The sequence below is a fragment of the Salmo salar genome, chromosome ssa10, assembly GCF_905237065.1.
Source record: "Salmo salar chromosome ssa10, Ssal_v3.1, whole genome shotgun sequence".
NCBI lineage: Eukaryota > Metazoa > Chordata > Actinopteri > Salmoniformes > Salmonidae > Salmo > Salmo salar.
In genome coordinates, this window is record NC_059451.1 from 70436480 (window position 1) to 70456001 (window position 19522).

At 42.8% G+C, this 19522-nt stretch overlaps 1 protein-coding gene across 1 annotated transcript in view; it reads left to right on the plus strand.

Moving 5' to 3' along the window:
- The first annotated feature begins 9896 nt into the window (after positions 1-9896).
- The window catches only part of skic8 (SKI8 subunit of superkiller complex), a 29128-nt gene continuing 19502 nt past the window's right edge, over positions 9897-19522 (plus strand). The window contains exons 1-5 of the mRNA XM_014124048.2: positions 9897-10048; positions 10239-10285; positions 18727-18754; positions 18904-19009; positions 19103-19275. Of these exons, the coding sequence (XP_013979523.1) occupies positions 10274-10285; positions 18727-18754; positions 18904-19009; positions 19103-19275 (319 nt within the window). The 5' untranslated portion in view covers positions 9897-10048; positions 10239-10273. The remainder of the gene's footprint in view (positions 10049-10238; positions 10286-18726; positions 18755-18903; positions 19010-19102; positions 19276-19522) is intronic.

Here is a 19522-nt window from a genome sequence, read left to right on the forward strand (position 1 = left end):
CAACCTTTGAAATCATGTGTGATTTTTTTTTATTCATGTAAAATATTTATATTTTTTGTATGGTAATCAATGACATTTTCTGATAGAATTAACATTTTAAAGTAATGTCTGATACTTCCAGTTAGTGATTGTGTATTGTGATGGGAATAGTTTTTATTCATGGCCCAATCTAGTTTACTTGCATGCTTATGGCAAAATCTTCTGATATGGTTAACCCACTACCATATGGTTGGAAATGGAAATCCTTTATTCATTGCATCCTAACTTATTGTATACCTTATATCACAAATCGGTCCTCTTATATGAATGCTCATTTCACTCTCAATAGTGAAACCTTTACCTTTTGTGGCACACTAAGGGAACCCGTGTGGCTCAGCTGGTAGAGCATGGAACTTGCATTGCCAAAGTTGTGGATTCAGTACAAAAAAAAGTTGTGGGACCAGTACAAAAAAAATGTATGCACTCACTACTGTAAGTTTCTCTGTATAATCTACTGAAATGAAGAGAAAATAAAAGTAAATTCTGAGGGCTTCATACAATAAAATATTTTAACTTGAACTTCACTTGTTTACGTCTTTGATATTTTGAAATTGTCATGAGCATAAAGATATGGAGTGAGTGCACGTGTGTGTGTGTGTGTGTGTGTGTGTGTGTGTGTGTGTGTGTGTGTGTGTGTGTGTGTGTGTGTGTGTGTGTGTGTGTGTGTGTGTGTGTGCGCGCGCAACAAAAGTACCCCATTAGCCCACCATACTCAGTGAGTCTCATACATACAAACAAAGCACACTAATGGCTATTTTCAAACTGCCAGCACCAGTTGAGTTGATTATGAACAATAAACAAGGTGATTCCCCTTTCTACTATTTAACATATTGATTGATTTTATCTGTTTACCATCACTGAACGATACAATAAGAAACAACTTTACTGGACAGTTTTTAAAATAATGCAAAATTGTAAACAATAATTACAATTTAAATAATTTATTTCCATTGCCTGTCAAGGCTTCTGTGAAATAACTCAAGTGAAACAGCTCAGCTGGAAAGTTTTGAAAATGCACCACTTTTGGATTAATAGTTTTTTGGGGGGATTAAAAATGTAATTTCCTTCACCTTGACACAGTTTGCCTCCAAACTCTAAATCCAATAATCAGGCTAAAACTAAAAAAAATTAACAGCTTAAGCAGAAGAGGTAGAAACTCCTCTATCATTTCATCATTACATAATCACCCCCGGATGACATGGAGAAGGAAGGAAGCGCTTGCTCTAGTTGGAGTAACATCAGCTGTTAATTGTTATGAAAATCTACCAAAAAGAAGTGTAGGGGAATAAAGCTTGGGGTTGTGATATGAAAATGGAAGGGGAGAGATCAGAGGGTTCTGATCCTCACAGTACGGGTCCCTTAAGCCAGCCATGACAGGCAGACACCAGATGAGCATTATCACGGCTCCAAAGCACTCGGCCCTGTCAAAGAATTCATGCCAGAGAAATCAGGCCTACCTGCCTGGGAGATTAGAGAAGAAGGGAATATATAAATAGATAGTTAAATGAAAGAGAAAATGAAAAGTCTCAGACTCAACAAAAGACAAGCACCCCATATCTGTCTCCCCCTAAAAATGCATAGGCCTGCCCCATTGTGAGTTTGGATTAGTACTAGTAGATATATTGCAGTAAAACAAAGATTTTAGGACATTTTGTACCATTTCAGATATTTTGGTGAAAAGTACATATTTTGTCATGTACTTTGCGCCGAGCAAAGCTGATTGAGTATTGCTACATACTACAGTATGTATGTAACTCATATATTTTTTTAAGTGAATGTTTGCTGTAAGGAACCATGTCTAAAGTGTACTTGATGATGGATCACAGCAATGACACTGACAATTTCTGGAGCATACAAACTGAACATTAAATACATTGTTGTAACATAGCCGATATGTTGGTTGAGGGAAAAGTAAAGAAAACCATATTGTAAGAAGGTCAAAATAAATAAAAACTTGGTAAGAAAAATCACATCTTTACCCACAATAGAGGAACAGGAAAAGCTAAGTACAGCAAACATGTAAAGGGTTTTAAAAACGGTGTCGTTCTCAAATCAATGCAAACCCATTAACATCAGCTGCATTAAAAAATAACCTCTGACGTGAGTAATTCTCTTTTAACATGTTGCAGTTAATGCAAGACATCAACTCATTATTAACAATCATTTCCCAAGTCGACTATAATGAGTCATGTGGATGTGCCTCCCAGTGAGGCAAACCGCAGCACTGAGATCAGTAATGAGGTGAAACAAGCTCTGGAAGCGAAGACCTGTGGCAGAAATGGAGAGAATGAATGCACTTCGTTGCTTTTGATGAGCAAAATGTTCCCTGTAAAAAAAACATTAAAAAGTCTGAAGTGTACTTGATTGAAAGAAACGCTGGTCTGGAAGTAAACACTTATTAGGAGCACAGAGCAACAATGACGCACTTCCTTCCATTAACAAGTGCATTCGATTCTGCTCAAGAGCCTTCTGAACATAGAGTACATTCACAAGCACACACACAAACAATTGTATTTATGAAGTAAAAGACTTTGTGGAGATGGTATGATGTGCCCATGTGCACTGTTGTGAGCATGTGTTGCAGAAACGAGTAACCAACCCCCATAAACAGGGATACATCGAGACATACATGTTTATAACCAAAGTGGCATTAAGAGGACCAGTGTTGGACTTACCATTAGGCAGAAGAGGCAATTGCCTCAGGCCTCACATCATCATGGGGCATCGTGAGCTGGGCATAATAATAAAAAAAATAAAAAAAATAGTAATCATTAAAAAAAAAAAAAAATTCCGCTTGAGGCCCCCCATGCTCTGCTCACATTTCTTTAGTAAAAAGACAGGAACTGCTGATATTACTCATCGAAGCAGAGGAACAGGACATGTACACTATATATACAAAAGTACGTGGACACCCCTTCAATTTAGTGGGTACGGCTATTTCAGCCACACCCGTTGCTGACAAGTGTATAAAATCAATAACACCTCCATGCAATCTCCATAGACAAACATTGGTAGTACATAGACTTATTGAAGAACACAGTGACTTTCCACATGGCACTGTCATAGGATGCCCCCTTTACAACAAGTCAGTTCGTCCAATGTTTGCCCTGGTCAACTGTAAGTGCTGTTATTATGACATGGAAATGTCTTGGAGCAACAACGGCTCAGCCGCGAAGTGGTAGGCCATCCAAGCTCACAGAACTGGACTGCCGAGTGCTGAAGTGCGTAAAAATCGTCTGTCTTCAGTTGCAACACTCGCTACCGAGTTCCAAACTGCCTCTGGAAGCAACATCAGCACAAGAACTGTTCGTCGGGAGCTTCATGAAATGGGTTTCCATGGCTGGGCAGCTGCACACAAGCACACACATAAGATCACCATGTGCAATGCCAAGCATTGGCTGGAGAGGTGTAAAGCTTACCGCCATTGGACTCTGGAGCAGTGGAAACGCGTTCTCTCAAATGATGAATCACGTTTCACCATCTGGCTGTCCTACGGATAAATCTGGGCGAATCTGGGTTTGGCAGATGCCAGGAGAATGCTACCTGCCCCAATATATAGTGCCAACTGTAATGTTTGATGGAGGAGGAATAATGGTCTGGGGCTGTTTTTCATGGTTTGTGCTAGTTTCAGTGAAGGGAAATCTTATCGCTACAGCATACAATGACATTCTAGACAATTCTGTACTTCCAACTTTGTGGCAACAGTTTGGGGAAGGCCTTTTCCTGTTTCAGCATGACAATGCCCCCGTGCATAAAGCGAGGTCCATACAGAATATTGGTTTGTCGAGATTTGCTGTGGCAGAACTTGACTGGGATGAATTGGAATGCCAACTACGAGCCAGGCCTAATCGCCCAACATCAGTGCCCGACCAGTGCTCTTGTGGCTGAATGGAAGCAAGTCCCCGCAGCAATGTTCCAACTTCCCAGAAGAGTGGAGGCTATTATAGCAGCAAAGGGGGGACCAACTCCATATTAACACCCATGATTCTGGAATGAATGCCCATGATTTTGGAATGAGATGTTCGAAGAGCAGGTGTCCACATATTTTTGGTCATGTAGTGTATGTGTAGCCCATGTATCTGATACTGTCTGGCAAAAAGAGTATGGAATGTCAAACTCTTTTTGGCCTGACAGCATCAGGTACATGGGCTACATATACAGTGAGGGAAAAAAGTATTTGATCCCCTGCTGATTTTGTACGTTTGCCCACTGACAAAGAAATGATCAGTCTATAATTTTAATTGTAGGTTTATTTGAACAGTGAGAGACAGAATAACAACAAAAAATCCAGAAAAACGCATGTCAAAAATGTTATAAATTGATTTGCATTGTAAAGATGGAAATGAGTATTTGACCCCTCTGCAAAACATGACTTAGTACTTGGTGGCAAAACCCTTGTTGGCAATCACAGAGGTCAGATGTTTCTTGTAGTTGGCCAACAGGTTTGCACACATCTCAGGAGGGATTTTGTCACACTCCTCTTTGCAGATCTTCTCCAAGTCATTAAGGTTTCGAGGCTGACGTTTGGCAACTCGAACCTTCAGCTCCCTCCACAGATTTTCTATGGGATTAAGGTCTGGAGACTGGCTAAACCACTCCAGGACCTTAATGTGCTTCTTCTTGAGCCACTCCTTTGTTGCCTTGGCCGTGTGTTTTGGGTCATTGTCATGCTGGAATACCCATCCACGACCCATTTTCAATGCCCTGGCTGAGGGAAGGAGGTTCTCACCCAAGATTTGACGGTACATGGCCCCGTCCATCGTCCCTTTGATGCGGGGAAGTTGTCCTGTCCCCTTAGCAGAAAAACACCCCCAAAGCATAATGTTTCCACATCCATGTTTGACGGTGTGGATGGTGTTCTTGGGGTCATAGACAGCATTCCTCCTCCTCCAAAGACGGCGAGTTGAGTTGATGCCATAGAGCTCCATTTTGGTCTCATCTGACCACAACACTTTCACCCAGTTGTCCTCTGAATCATTCAGATGTTCATTGGCAAACTTCAGTCGGCATGTATATGTGCTTTCTTGAGCAGGGGGACCTTGCGGGCGCTGCAGGATTTCAGTCCTTCACGGCATAGTGTGTTACCAATTGTTTTCTTGGTGACTATGGTCCCAGCTGCCTTGAGATCATTGACAAGATCCTCCCGTGTAGTTCTGGGCTGATTCCTCACTGTTCTCATGATCATTGCAACTCCACGAGGTGAGACCTTGCATGGAGCCCCAGGCCAAGGGAGTTTGACAGTTCTTTTGTGTTTCTTCCATTTGCGAATAATCGCACCAACTGTTGTCACCTTCTCACCAAGCTGCTTGGCGATGGTCTTGTAGCCCATTCCAGCCGTGTGTAGGTCTACAATCTTGTCCCTGACATCCTTGGAGAGCTCTTTGGTCTTGGCCATGGTGGAGAGTTTGGAATCTGATTGATTGATTGTTGGTTTTTAATTTAAGAGCTACTTAAATTGGAAAAGAGCTGTTGGGAGAGCTACACCTCACGTAAACTGAGGCGCGATTACCAGCTCAACCACTTTAGTTTGAAAGAAGCCTGAGGTTTTGTGTTTCCGCTGTTTGTTTTGCTCCATATTCTTTTTCCACACTATACTAAATTGTTGTGGGTTTTTCTTTTATGTTGTCTTTTCGGAGGCAAACCAACAGATCTCGGATCTTAATATGACCCATTTTGTCGCAGGAGGAAAATAATCCTGCAGCAGGAGGATTTGAATAAATATTTTAAACCTATAATCACCGCCGGGGGGCAGCTGGAAGCTGTGTTTGTAGGCTATACAATGTAATACCATACCTCGGGGGCTATGGTTTGGGGAAGGCTTTGCAAACCAACCGACCTCATACCGTCAAGAATTCTCACAGTTTGCGCATGCATTGTGAACTGCTGTAACGCAGTGGTCTGAGCAGCACACCTCGGCTCCGGGCATCACGAGTTCACGCAAAATGCTGGCAATTGCTTTGACACTTTGTATGAATGGAAACTAATATGTTGGTGTAACATACTGTTATTATTTAACCAATCCAAAGGCTGCTGCCTACCTGCCTCCAAAGGCACCTACCTTAGTAGGTAGCACTTTTCCGGTAGGTTACTGCCATTTGGGACGGTATTCGAAGGCAGCATCACGTGATAGTGCATTCACGTTATACCGAGCGTGAGACGTTTGTAGCCACTGTAGTGCTAGTAATTCAGTGAACAACTATCCCAAAATGTAAATATGTAACACGAATAACATGTAACAGAATCGATATCTGTAACGTCACCTCTTAATAAATGAAGTTGACACAGCAGAATAATTATCCTCTCGCATATTACTTGGTCTGCTGCTCCATCATTGTGGATATGACAGGTAAACTTGCATGCATGAGATCTTATAGGCTACGATTTGAGATAGCTAAATAAGCTATTTTACTGACTGTTTACGAGTGATTAATAGCCAGAATAGCGGTGTTTCACTGTGAAGTTAATATTGAATTAGAGCTGCTGTTTTTTCTAATGAGTAGGCTAGCATTGTGATAAATTCACACATCTATCACACCCGTACATTTTATTAAATTACACCATTCAAGATAACATGGTTTTATATTCGTTGATAATAATATTGAAAATCTAACTAGATTAGAAAGCCTAGGCTACTTCACCCTAATGTAAGCTAAATACTGGCAGTGAAAAGTTTGGAGACACCTACTCATTCAAGGGTTTTTTTTTTTTTTTTTTACTGTTTTCTACATTGTAGAATAATAGTTAAGACATCCAAACTATGAAATAACACATGGAATCATGTAGTAACCAAAAAAGTGTTAAACAAATATTTTAATATTTGACATTCTTCAAAGTAGCCACCCTTTGCCTTGATGACAGCTTTGCACACTCTTGGCATTCTCTCAACTAGCTTCATGAGGTCGTCACCTGGAATGCCTTGTTCAAAGTTAAATAGTGGAATTTATTTCCTTCTTAATGCAACCCAATTACCAGCCTCAGAAATTTCAGCCCAAATAAATGCTTCACAGAGTTCAAGTAACAGACACATCTCAACATCAACTGTTAAGAGGAGACTGAGTGAATTAGGCCTTCATAGTCGAATTGCTGCAAAGAAACCACTACTGAAGGACACCAATAAGAAGAAGACACATGCTTGGGCCAAGAAACACGAGCAAGAAAAAGCCATCTCTCTGTCCAGTGTCTGTGCTCTTTTGCCAATCTTAATCTTTTATTAGCCAGTCTGAGATATGTAATTTTCTTTGCAACTCTTCCTAGAAGGCCAGCATCCCGGAGTCGCCTCTTCACTGTTGACGTTGAAACTAGTGTTTTTGCGGGTACTATTTAATGAAGCTGCCAGTTGAGGACTTGTGAGGCGTCTGTTTCTCGAACTAGACACTAATGTACTTGTCCTCTTGCGCAGTTGTGCACCGGGGCCTCCCACTCCTCTTTCTATTCTGGTTAGAGACAATTTGCGCCGTTCTGTGAAGGGAGTAGTACACAGCGTTGCACCAGATCTTCAGTTTCTTGGCAATTTTTCCCATTGAATAGCCTTCATTTCTCAGAACAAGAATAGACTGACGAGTTTCAGAAGAAATGTATTTGTTTCTGGCCATTTTGAGCCTGTAATCGAACCCACAAATGCTGATGCTCCAGATACTCAACTAGTCTAAAGAAGGCCAGTTTTATTGCTTCTTTAATCAGAACAACAGTTTTCAGCTGTGTTAACATAATTGCAAAAGGGTTTTTTATAATGATCAATTAGCCTTTTAAAATGATAAACGTGGATTAGCTAACACAACGTGCCATTGGAACACAGGAGTGATGGTTGCTGATAATGCGCCTCTGTACACCTATGTAGATATTCCATTAAAAAAAGATCTGCCGTTCCCATCTACAATAGTCAATTACAACATTAACAATGTCTATACTGTATTTCTGATCAATTTGATGTTATTTTAAATGGACAAAAAAATGTGCTTTTCTTTCAAAAACAATTTCTAAGTGACAACAAAATTTTGAACAGTAGTGTGTATATATATATATATATATATATATATATATAACGATTTAAGATGTCTTTGGTACATAATTGGTTCAAATCATACTTTATGTGCTTGTCACTAATTTACCTCCAAAGATATTTCACTACCCCCTAAAGAAGGTGGCAGCAATAGACCTTATGGGTGAGTCTGCCAATAAATGTGACCTTTATTTAACATGGCAAGTCAGAAGAAGGAGAAGTGGTAGTGGGAGTGGGATATCGCATTTTGCAACGTGGTTTAAAACGTGGTTCTTCTTTCTTTTCTCTCCAAAACTCTTGAACGTGCCGTCCTTGGCCAGCTCTCCTGCTATCTCTCTCAGAATGACCTTCTTGATCCTAATCAGTCAGGTTTCAAGACTGGGCATTCAACTGAGACTGCTCTTCTCTGTGTCATGGAGGCTCTCCGCACTGCTAAAGCTAACTCTCTCTCCTCTGCTCTCATCCTTCTAGACCTATCTGCTGCCTTTGATACTGTGAACCATCAGATCCTCCTCTCCACCCTCTCCGAGTTGGGCATCTCCGGCGCGGCCCACGCTTGGATTGCGTCCTACCTGACAGGTCGCTCCTACCAGGTGGCGTGGCCAGAATCTGTCTCCGCACCATGCGCTCTCACCACTGGTGTCCCCCAGGGCTCTGTTCTAGGCCCTCTCCTATTCTCGCTATACACCAAGTCACTTGGCTCTGTCATATCCTCACATGGTCTCTCCTATCATTGCTATGCAGACGACACACAAATAATCTTCTCCTTTCCCCCTTCTGATAACCAGGCGGCGAATCGCATCTCTGCATGTCTGTCAGACATATCAGTGTGGATGACGGATCACCAGCTCAAGCTGAACCTCGGCAAGACGGAGCTGCTCTTCCTCCCGGGGAAGGACTGCCCGTTCCATGATCTCGCCATCACGGTTGACAACTCCCTTGTGTCCTCCTCCCAGAGTGCTAAGAACCTTGGCGTGATCCTGGACAACACCCTGTCGTTCTCCACTAACATCAAGGTGGTGACCCGATCCTGTAGGTTCATGCTCTACAACATTCGCAGAGTACGACCCTGCCTCACACAGGAAGCGGCGCAGGTCCTAATCCAGGCACTTGTCATCTCCCGTCTGGATTACTGCAACTCGCTGTTGGCTGGGCTCCCTGCCTGTGCCATTAAACCCCTACAACTCATCCAGAACGCCGCAGCCCGTCTGGTGTTCAACCTTCCCAAGTTCTCTCACGTCACCCCGCTCCTCCGCTCTCTCCACTGGCTTCCAGTTGAAGCTCGCATCCGCTACAAGACCATGGTGATTGCCTACGGAGCCATGAAGGGAACGGCACCTCCATACCTTCAGGCTCTGATCAGGCCCTACACCCAAACATGGGCACTGCGTTCATCCACCTCTGGCCTGCTGGCCCCCTACCTCTGAGGAAGCACAGTTCCCGCTCAGCCCAGTCAAAACTGTTCGCTGCTCTGGCACCCCAATGGTGGAACAAGCTCCCTCACGACGCCAGGACAGCGGAGTCAATCACCACCTTCCGGAGACACCTGAAACCCCACCTCTTTAAGGAATACCTAGGATAGGATAAAGTAATCCTTCTAACCCCCCCTTAAAAGATTTAGATGCACTATTGTAAAGTGGTTGTTCCACTGGATATCATAAGGTGAATGCACCAATTTGTAAGTCGCTCTGGATAAGAGCGTCTGCTAAATGACTTAAATGTAAATGTTAAAAAAAGGGCACACAGGAAATTAGTTTAAAGAGTATATTGAGTAGAACGTCATTAGATATAGTCTCAAATATTTTGTTTTATTTTTTAAGAGCATCGGGGCTGGCAGGTAAGATTTAGTTTCTCCCTGACTTTGGCCCACACTACAGTACAGTACGTGGCGGTAATGCACTTTAACGTTGGATACCAACCGTCGATAAACCCCACCGAAGAAGAAGAATAGCGCTTCGAAGTTGGCTGCTTCGTGATTTCGACGCTTGCCGTGGAGCTCCAGGATCAAACGTAATATCACTAATTCATATGCATCTTTCAGCAATATCCAGGTGTTCTAGTTTAATATATTTTTTCCCATGCATTTTTCTGCATTTCTGGAGTAGCTATAACGTTAGCTAGCTTTGCCAGATAGAGAAATAGCTATTTAGCTAGCTAACTTTACTTAGCTAACGTTATGTACGAATTATTTGACTTTCAGGACGTAAAACTACTTGCAAGATTTAACGAACAACAATGACCACTCAAGTAAGTGAAATAATTAGCCAACGTTAGCCAAAGCCAAGGTTAGTAGCTTGCTAAGTTAGCTAACGTTACTTCCTAGGTCTGTAATGTTCTGTTGTTTTAGGTAACTAGCTAACAGTTAGCTGCTTGGCTAATCTTGCGAGTAAAAAACATACAGGCGTGCTGAAATCAACGTGCGTGTCTGTTTCAGACATTCAGTCCGGTTCATTCATTCTGTCAGTAAGTCTGTTTTGGGGTGAACCAGAATCTGGATTTACAGAAGATGTAAGCAGCCGTTCACCAGCATTTCAAGTTTAATAATGTCAAAATAGGCTAGTGAGATACAGGTAGAACAAAACACATCCATGTTTTTTCACATCCCTAATGTGGCCCATTTGTGAAATGGATGGTTGTGTAAAAATATTGTATTGCAAAAGTCATTGAATATTTCTGAAGAATGTAAGCTTGACTTTTTGGTAGTTAATATAATAGATAACTTTCTAAGTCAAATTTGCTCTCAGTGCTGTATCATCCCATCTGACAAAGATGCATACAGTTACATGTTTTTATTGTTGTGGCTAGTGTAATCTAGCCACAGTGGGCTCAGACATCGGAATTAAACATTTTTGTGTCCAAGGTTCCTTGAACGATTTTGTATCTTTAGCCCATACTCTTGTAATTGGGTCAAGGGCCACTACAGATTCTCTTTAGGACCACCATGGATTTAGCCTTATATCCAATACGGTTCCAAAATCCAATATGGCTGCCATAATACCATTTAATGGAGGTTAGCTGACCAGGTAGCTGCACAATTCTGGAATAGATGCAGCGACAAGGCCAGTATCCTTCCTGTATAACTGTCGGGGTATTGGGACTGTGTGCTGATCAGTTTCAAATTCTATGACAGCAGGCACTCAGGATATGCAACTTGCATTCCAACGATACGCATTGACTAATTGAAATGTTATCTCCGCCTGAATGATGCTGGGGATAAGAGTTCTGGACCCGTTCTGAAATGAAGCAGGGGCGTTCCCACTCGGACCTGATATGCCTAAATATACTGCTCAAAAAAATAAAGGGAACACTTAAACATCACAACCTAGATCTGAATGAAAGAAATAATCTTATTAAATACTTTTTTCTTTACATAGTTGAATGTGCTGACAAAATTACGCAAAAATTATCAATGGAAATCCAATTTATTAACCCATGGAGGTCTGGATTTGGAGTCACACTCAAAATTAAAGTGGAAAACCACACTACAGGCTGATCCAACTTTGGTGTAATGTCCTTAAAACAAATCAAAATGAGGCTCAGTAGTGTGTGTGACCTCCACGTGCCTGTATGACCTCCCTACAACGCCTGGGCATGCTCCTGATGAGGTGGCGGATGGTCTCCTGAGGGATCTCCTCCCAGACCTGGACTAAAGCATCCGCCAACTCCTGGACAGTCTGTGGTGCAATGTGGCGTTGGTGGATGGAGTGAGACATGATGTCCCAGATGTGCTCAATTGGATTCAGGTCTGGGGAACGGGCGGGCCGGTCCATAGCATCAATGCCTTCCTCTTGCAGGAACTGCTGACACACTCCAGCCACATGAGGTCTAGCATTGCCTTGCATTAGGAGGAACCCAGGGCCAACCACACCAGCATATGGTCTCACAAGGGGTCTGAGGATCTCATCTCGGTACCTAATGGCAGTCAGGCTAACTCTGGCGAGCACATGGAGGGCTGTGCGGCCCCCCAAAGAAATGCCACCCCACACCATGACTGACCCACCGCCAAACCGGTCATGCTGGAGGATGTTGCAGGCAGCAGAACGTTCTCCACGGCGTCTCCAGACTCTGTCATGTCTGTCACGTGCTCAGTGTGAACCTGCTTTCATCTGTGAAGAGCACAGGGCGCCAGGGGCGAATTTGCCAATCTTGGTGTTCTCTGGCAAATGCCAAACGTCCTGCACGGTGTTGGGCTGTAAGCACAACCCCCACCTGTGGACGTCGGGCCCTCATACCACCCTCATGGAGTCTGTTTCTGACCATTTGAGCAGACACATGCACATTTGTGGCGTGCTGGAGGTCATTTTGCAGGGCTCTGGCAGTGCTTCTCCTGCTCCTCCTTGCACAAAGGCGGAGGTAGCGGTCCTGCTGCTGGGTTGTTGCCCTCCTACGGCCTCCTGCACGTCTCCTGATGTACTGGCCTGTCTCCTGGTAGCGCCTCCATGCTCTGGACACTACGCTGACAGACACAGCAAACCTTCTTGCCACAGCTCGCATTGATGTGCCATCCTGGATGAGCTGCACTACCTGAGCCACTTGTGTGGGTTGTAGACTCCGTCTCATGCTACCACTAGAGTGAAAGCACCGCCAGCATTCAAAAGTGACCAAAACATCAGCCAGGAAGCATAGGAACTGAGAAGTGGTCTGTGGTCCCCACCTGCAGAGCCACTCCTTTATTGGGGGTGTCTTGCTAATTGCCTATAATTTCCACCTGTTGTCTATTCCATTTGCACAACAGCATGTGAAATGTATTGTCAATCAGTGTTGCTTCCTAAGTGGACAGTTTGATTTCACAGAAGTGTGATTGACTTGGAGTTACATTGTGTTGTTAAAGTGTTCCCTTTATATTTTTGAGCAGTGTATATATTTTTAAATATAGAGACCCATTCCGAACGGACCCGAATACAACTAGTCTTGTTACATATTGACCTGGTCAGATCCGAGTAAGGGAAGCAGCAGAAAAGTAATTTTAAGCTACTTTTTATTAACCAGAGCTGTTAAAACGTGAGAGGAGGGAGAGAGGTGCAGCTCTAGCAGACTGGGATTGGCCCTACTGTGAGCGCGTGACATGGGGAGCAGGGAGGGAGAAATGGCAACCAAACAAGCCAACTTACGCTATAGTAGACTAATAGTTGCCATAGCTAGGTTATTCACCATAAAATATGATTACGTAGGGCCTGTCTTGTTCCACATCAAACCGGAAGAAGCTACACTACAAAAATATGAACGCAACATGTGAAATGTTGGTTTCATGAGCAGAAATAAAAGATGCCAGAAATGTTGCCTACTCAAAAAGTTTCGACGTTCTTAATTTTCCGGATTGTCTGACCTTCATGTCTTAAAGTAGTGATGGACTGTTGTTTCTCTTTGCTTATTTGAGCTATTCTTGCCATAATATGGACTTGGTATTTTACCAAATAGGGCTATCTTCTGTATACCACCCCTACCTTGTCACAACACAACTGATTGGCTCAAATGCATTAAGAAGGAAAGAAATTCCACAAAATAACTTTTAACAAGTGTCATGACTCTCCTGTGAAGATCTGAAGATTCGGGTTACAGTGGGTCCGCTCTACAGCGCCCTCTCTCTCTCCCGCAGAAGGGGTTGGCCGTTTCATGACTGTTGTAAATACCGAAAACACTCTCCCACTCTGCAGAAATGGAAGTTAAAAATCCCTTTGTTATAAAAGAGTGAGTGTTGCAGTACGGTAACATCAAAATGCAGTGTCTCACAAAAGTGAGTACACCCCTCACATTTTTGTAAATATTTGAGCATATCTTTTCATGTGACAACACTGAAGAAATGACACTTTGCTACAATGTAAAGTGGTGAGTGTACAGCTTGTATAACAGTGTACATTTGCTGTCCCCTCAAAATAACTCAACACACAGCCATTAATGTCTAAACCGCTGGCAACAAAAGTGAGTACACCCCTAAGTGAAAATATCAAAATTGGGCCCAATTAGCCATTTTCCCACCCCGGTGTCATGTGACTCGTTAGTGTTACAAGGTCTCAGGTGTGAATGGGGAGCAGGTGTGTTAAATTTGGTGTCATCGCTCTCATACTCCCTCATACTGACTGGTCACTGGAAGTTCAACATGGCACCTCATGGCAAAGAACTCTGAGGATCTGAAAAAAAGAATTGTTGCTCTACATAAAGATGGCCTGGGCTATAAGAAGATTGCCAAGACCCTGAAACTGAGCTGCAGCACGGTGGCCAAGACCATACAGCGGTTTAACAGGACAGGTTCCACTCAGAACAGGCCTTGCCATGGTCGACCAAAGAAGTTGCGTGCTCGGCGTCATATCCAGAGATTGTCTTTGGGAAATAGACGTATGAGTGCTGCCAGCATTGCTGCAGAGGTTGAAGGGGTGGGGGGTCAGCCTGTCAGTGCTCAGACCACACGCTGCACACTGCATCAAATTGGTCTGCATGGCTGTTGTCCCAGAAGGAAGCCTCTTCTAAAGATGATGCACAAGAAAGCCCGCAAACAGTTTGCTGAAGACAAGCAGACTAAGGACATGGATTACTGGAACCATGTCCTGTGGTCTGATGAGACCAAGATAAACTTATTTGGTTCAGATGGTGTCAAGCGTGTGTGGCGTGTGTGGCGGCAACCAGGTGAGGAGTACAAAGACAAGTGTGTCTTGCCTACAGTCAAGCATGGTGGTGGGAGTGTCATGGTCTGGGGCTGCATGAGCGCTGCCGGCACTGGGGAGCTACAGTTCATTGAGGGAACCATGAATGCCAACATGTACTGTGACATACTGAAGCAGAGCATGATCCCCTCCCTTCGGAGACTGGGCCGCAGGGCAGTATTCCAACATCATAACGACCCCAAACACACCTCCAAGACGACCACTGCCTTACTAAAGAAGCTGAGGGTAAAGGTGATGGACTGGCCAAGCATGTCTCCAGACCTAAACCCTATTGAGCATCTGTGGGGCATCCTCAAACGGAAGGTGGAGGAGTGCAAGGTCTCTAACATCCACCAGCTCCGTGATGTCATCATGGAGGAGTGGAAGAGGACTCCAGTGGCAACCTTTGAAGCTCTGGTGAACTCCATGCCCAAGAGGGTTAAGGCAGTGCTGGAAAATGATGGTGGCCACACAAAATATTGACACTTTGGGCCCAATTTTGATATTTTCACTTAGGGGTGTACTCACTTTTGTTGCCAGCAGTTTAGACATTAATGGCTGTGTTGTTATTTTGAGGGGACAGCAAATTTACACTGTTATACAAGCTGTACACTCACTACTTTACATTGTAGCAAAGTGTCATTTCTTCAGTGTTGTCACATGAAAAGATATACTGAAATATTTACAAAAATGTGAGGGGTGTACTCACTTGAGATACTGTATATTTCTTTAATCCAAACCATTGGAAGGGTCCGTGGGTGCTTAAAGAACAATTGTCAGCTCAGTTGTTGTTTTGGGATTTCATTAACCTGTTAGGGCTAGGGGGCAGTATTTACACCGCCGGATAAAAAACGTACCCGATTTAATCTAGTTACCACTCCTACCCAGTAACTAGAATATGCATATACTTATTACATATGGATAGAAAACACCCTAAAGTTTCTAAAACAGTTTGAATGGTGTCTGTGAGTATAACAGAACTCATTTGGCAGGCAAAAACCTGAGAAGGTTTCATGCAGGAAGTGGCCTGTCTGACAAGGTGTTGTTCTTCTTGTCTCTGTTTATTGAAGAGTGAGGATCTTAGCTGTCCCGTGACACTTCCTACGGCTGCCATAGGCTCTCAGAAGGCGGCAAAACGCAGAATCGTGGCTTTGCAGGCTCTGGCTGAAAAAAAGTAGCGCGTTTGGGTAGTGGCTGGTTACAGTACTGTGAGACTCAGGCTCGTGCCCGCGTCGACCGAAAGCTTTGTTTACTTTCCTCTGTTTAGCTAAATGGACATTCCCGGTCGGAATATTATCGCTTTTTTACGAGAAAAATGGCATAAAAATGGATTTTAAACAGCGGTTGACATGCTTCGAAGTACGGTAATGGAATATTTAGATTTTTTTTGTCACAAATTGCGCCATGCGCGCGACCCTGATTTACCATTTCAGATAGTGTCTGGGACGCACGAACAAAACGCCGCTATTCGGATATAACGATGGATTATTTTGGACCAAACCAACATTTGTTATTGAAGTAGCAATCCTGGGAGTGCATTCTGACAAAGACAACAAAAGGTAATCAAACTTTTATAATAGTAAATCTGATATTGGTGAGTGCTAAACTTGCTGGGTGTCTAAATAGCTAGCCCGTGATGCCTGGGCTATGTACTTAGAATATTGCAAAATGTGCTTTCACCAAAAAGCTATTTTAAAATCGGACATATCGAGTGCATAGAGGAGGTCTGTATCTATAATTCTTAAAATAATTGTTATGCTTTTTGTGAACGTTTATCGTGAGTAATTTAGTAAATTGTTAGCGAATTCCCCGGAAGTTTGCTGGGGGGTATGCTAGTTCTGAACATCACATGCTAATGTAAAAGCTGTTTTTTGATATAAATATGAACTTGATTGAACAAAACATGCATGTATTGTATAACATAATGTCCTAGAGTTGTCATCTGATGAAGATCATCAAAGGTTAGTGCTGCATTTAGCTGTCTTCTGGGTTTTTGTGACATTATATGCTAGCTTGAAAAATGGGTGTCTGATTATTTCTGGCTTGGTACTCTGCTGACATAATCTAATGTTTTGCTTTCGTTGTAAAGCCTTTTTGAAATCGGACAGTGTGGTTAGATTAACGAGAGTCTTGTCTTTAAATAGCTGTAAAATAGTAATATGTTTGAGAAATTGAAGTAATAGCATTTCAAAGGTTTTGAAAATCGCGCCACAGGATTCAACTGGCTGTTACGTAGGTGGGACGAATTCGTCCCGCCTAGCCCAGAAAGGCTAAGGACGGTATAACAACATAAATGTATCTCTGGATGTGTATATTTCCCAGTTATCAGGTTTACATCCAAATGTTGTGGAACTTGTAGGATTAAATAGTAAACTATTTGTGAGGTGAAATGTGATCTTGGCCTTCTAAATGAGAAAATGTTTTTTGTGTAAAGTTTATCCAGTCAGTAACCACGCCCATGTGAGCACAAACATTATGCCAAACATAATGGAATGGCCTTTTCCCCCCCAAGTGTTTAAAAGAACCCACTGAAGAACTCTCTATAGACCAGTTACGTGCAGCGCCAGCTGAATATGTTACAAAACTACAAGACTAGAGACCAAGCAGGCGGACGGTGTTTAACCGGACGTCATGAATGGTCAGACTCTGAGACCAGAAAAACGTGGAGAGTGGCTGCACGTTGAAATGGTTAGAAACTCAGAAGACTACACAGGAACATTCAGTCTGTAGCTGTTTAAGTACTTTAGTCTGGTAAACTCGACCGAGAACCACGGGGTGGTACGTTAAAAGATCGAGCATTTTAAACGGAGAGACAGCAAAGACATGCACGTAAATATGTACATTGCAATTATTTCGAAAGAGCGGCCGTTCATTAGCAAACTATTCACATTTCCATGAGCATAGTTATTAGCTGTATGTACGTTAGTGGAATTCCTTTCTCTCCCTTTCCCTCTCTTTTGAATCCGGCATTTTGTGTAACAAGCCGTCATATCAGTTTTGTCCACTAGGGACTTTTTATTCCATTGTGCCCCAGATTACTACTTAATTGTTGTTTGATGAATTTAATCGCGTAATAATTGAATTTGGTGTGTAATTATTTTCAAAAATAACAGTCAAACACAGTGGTTTGAGCATTGGGCCAGTAACCGAAAGGTTGCTGGATCGAATCCCCGAGCTGACATGGTAAACATCCGTCGTTCTACCCCTGAACAAGGCAGTTAACCCACTGTTCCCCGGTAGGCCGTCATTGTAAATAAAAATTTGTTCTTAACTGACTTGCCTAGTTAAATAAAGGTTACTTTAAAAAAAAAAAAAATTTAAAGACACGGTACAAGGCACACCTGTTATTTGAAATGCATTCCAGGTGAGGACCTCATGAAGCTGGTTGAGAGAATGCCAAGAATGTGCAAAGCTGTTAAGGGTGGCTACTTTGAAGAATCTCAAATATACAATGTGTTTTGATTCAACACTTTTTTTTGGTTACTACGTGATTCCATATGTGTTGTTTCATAGTTTTGATGTCTTCACTATTTTACGATGAAGAAAATAGTAAAAATAAAGAAAAACCCTGGAATGAGTAGGTGTGTTCAAACTTTTGACTGGTTCTACATATGTCTGCATGTATATATGTGTTGATGCTCATGTCTCCGCCCTAACAATGAGTTGTTGTCCCAAAAGCGTGAAGGCTATAGAAACACATTGGGCTTATTTTGGCTTCGCCTCTTCCTCCCTGGATAAAATCAAAGACCTTTCCTGCTGCTGGATCAGTAATGGCAGTAATGAGTGATTTTATTGGCGGTGGATTTAGACCTTGTTTTTGAAGAACATACTGGCAGTAAGGACAATAGTCGCTTAGCGAAACTCTGCTTAGCGAAAGCTGGTGAATGGCAAGTTGAATGGCAGCTGCTGGGCTTAAAAGAATTGCCATATTCAATGTCTACTGTAAACCCAGATTCTGTTTCGGGTAGGGGGAAGCCATGTAAGGTGATCACATAATGAGTTGTGAAAGCTACCTGTGCGTGATTCAATAACAATTTATTTTCTTTCCAGTACAGTATTCTGTTCAAGCAAGAACATGGTGAGTTTTGTCTTAACTGATCCTCAATATTAACCCCCCTGTCCCAGACTCATTACATATTGATATGAATATTTTCCTTTAAATGGAATGTCATTTGACACCTTATTTTTTTTAATTTTTTGGTGTGTCTAATATGTGTTTGCCCACAGCCCACGACGATGCCATCTGGACTGCTGCATGGGGTAGAAGTGAGCGGGATGGATTGGAGACAATAGTCACTGGCTCTCTGGACGACATGGTGAAAGTCTGGAAATGGTAATACACTGCATATTTTGAATCCAATTGAATTGAGCCAGTACGGTCGGTTTACACTAAGTTGACTGTTCTGTTCTCTCTCTTGCCACTTAGGTCCGACGAAAAGCTGGAGCTGCAGTGGACCCTGGAGGGCCACCAGCTGGGTATAGTCTCAGTTGACGTCAGTCCCAACGGAGCCATAGCAGCCTCCAGCTCACTGGATGCCCACATACGCCTCTGGGACCTTGAGTTTGGCAAGCAGATCAAGTCCATGGATGCGGGCCCAGGTAGGACATTGTCTGGTGGCTTTTCAGCCACAATATGTCCGGCGAGGGCATGTGTAGCAGGGGACAATGCGATTTTCATTCAGGAAATTAATGTAAACTCCATGAATTGAAAAAGCCCATTCAGTGATGATTTTTTTTTTTTCATAATTTGGGATTGACCCCAACCCCGATGTTCAGTGTGTGCAACATTGAAGATGAAGTACTATGCTCAAATGTGGTTCATAGGGTCAGGTACAGGGTGGCAGCT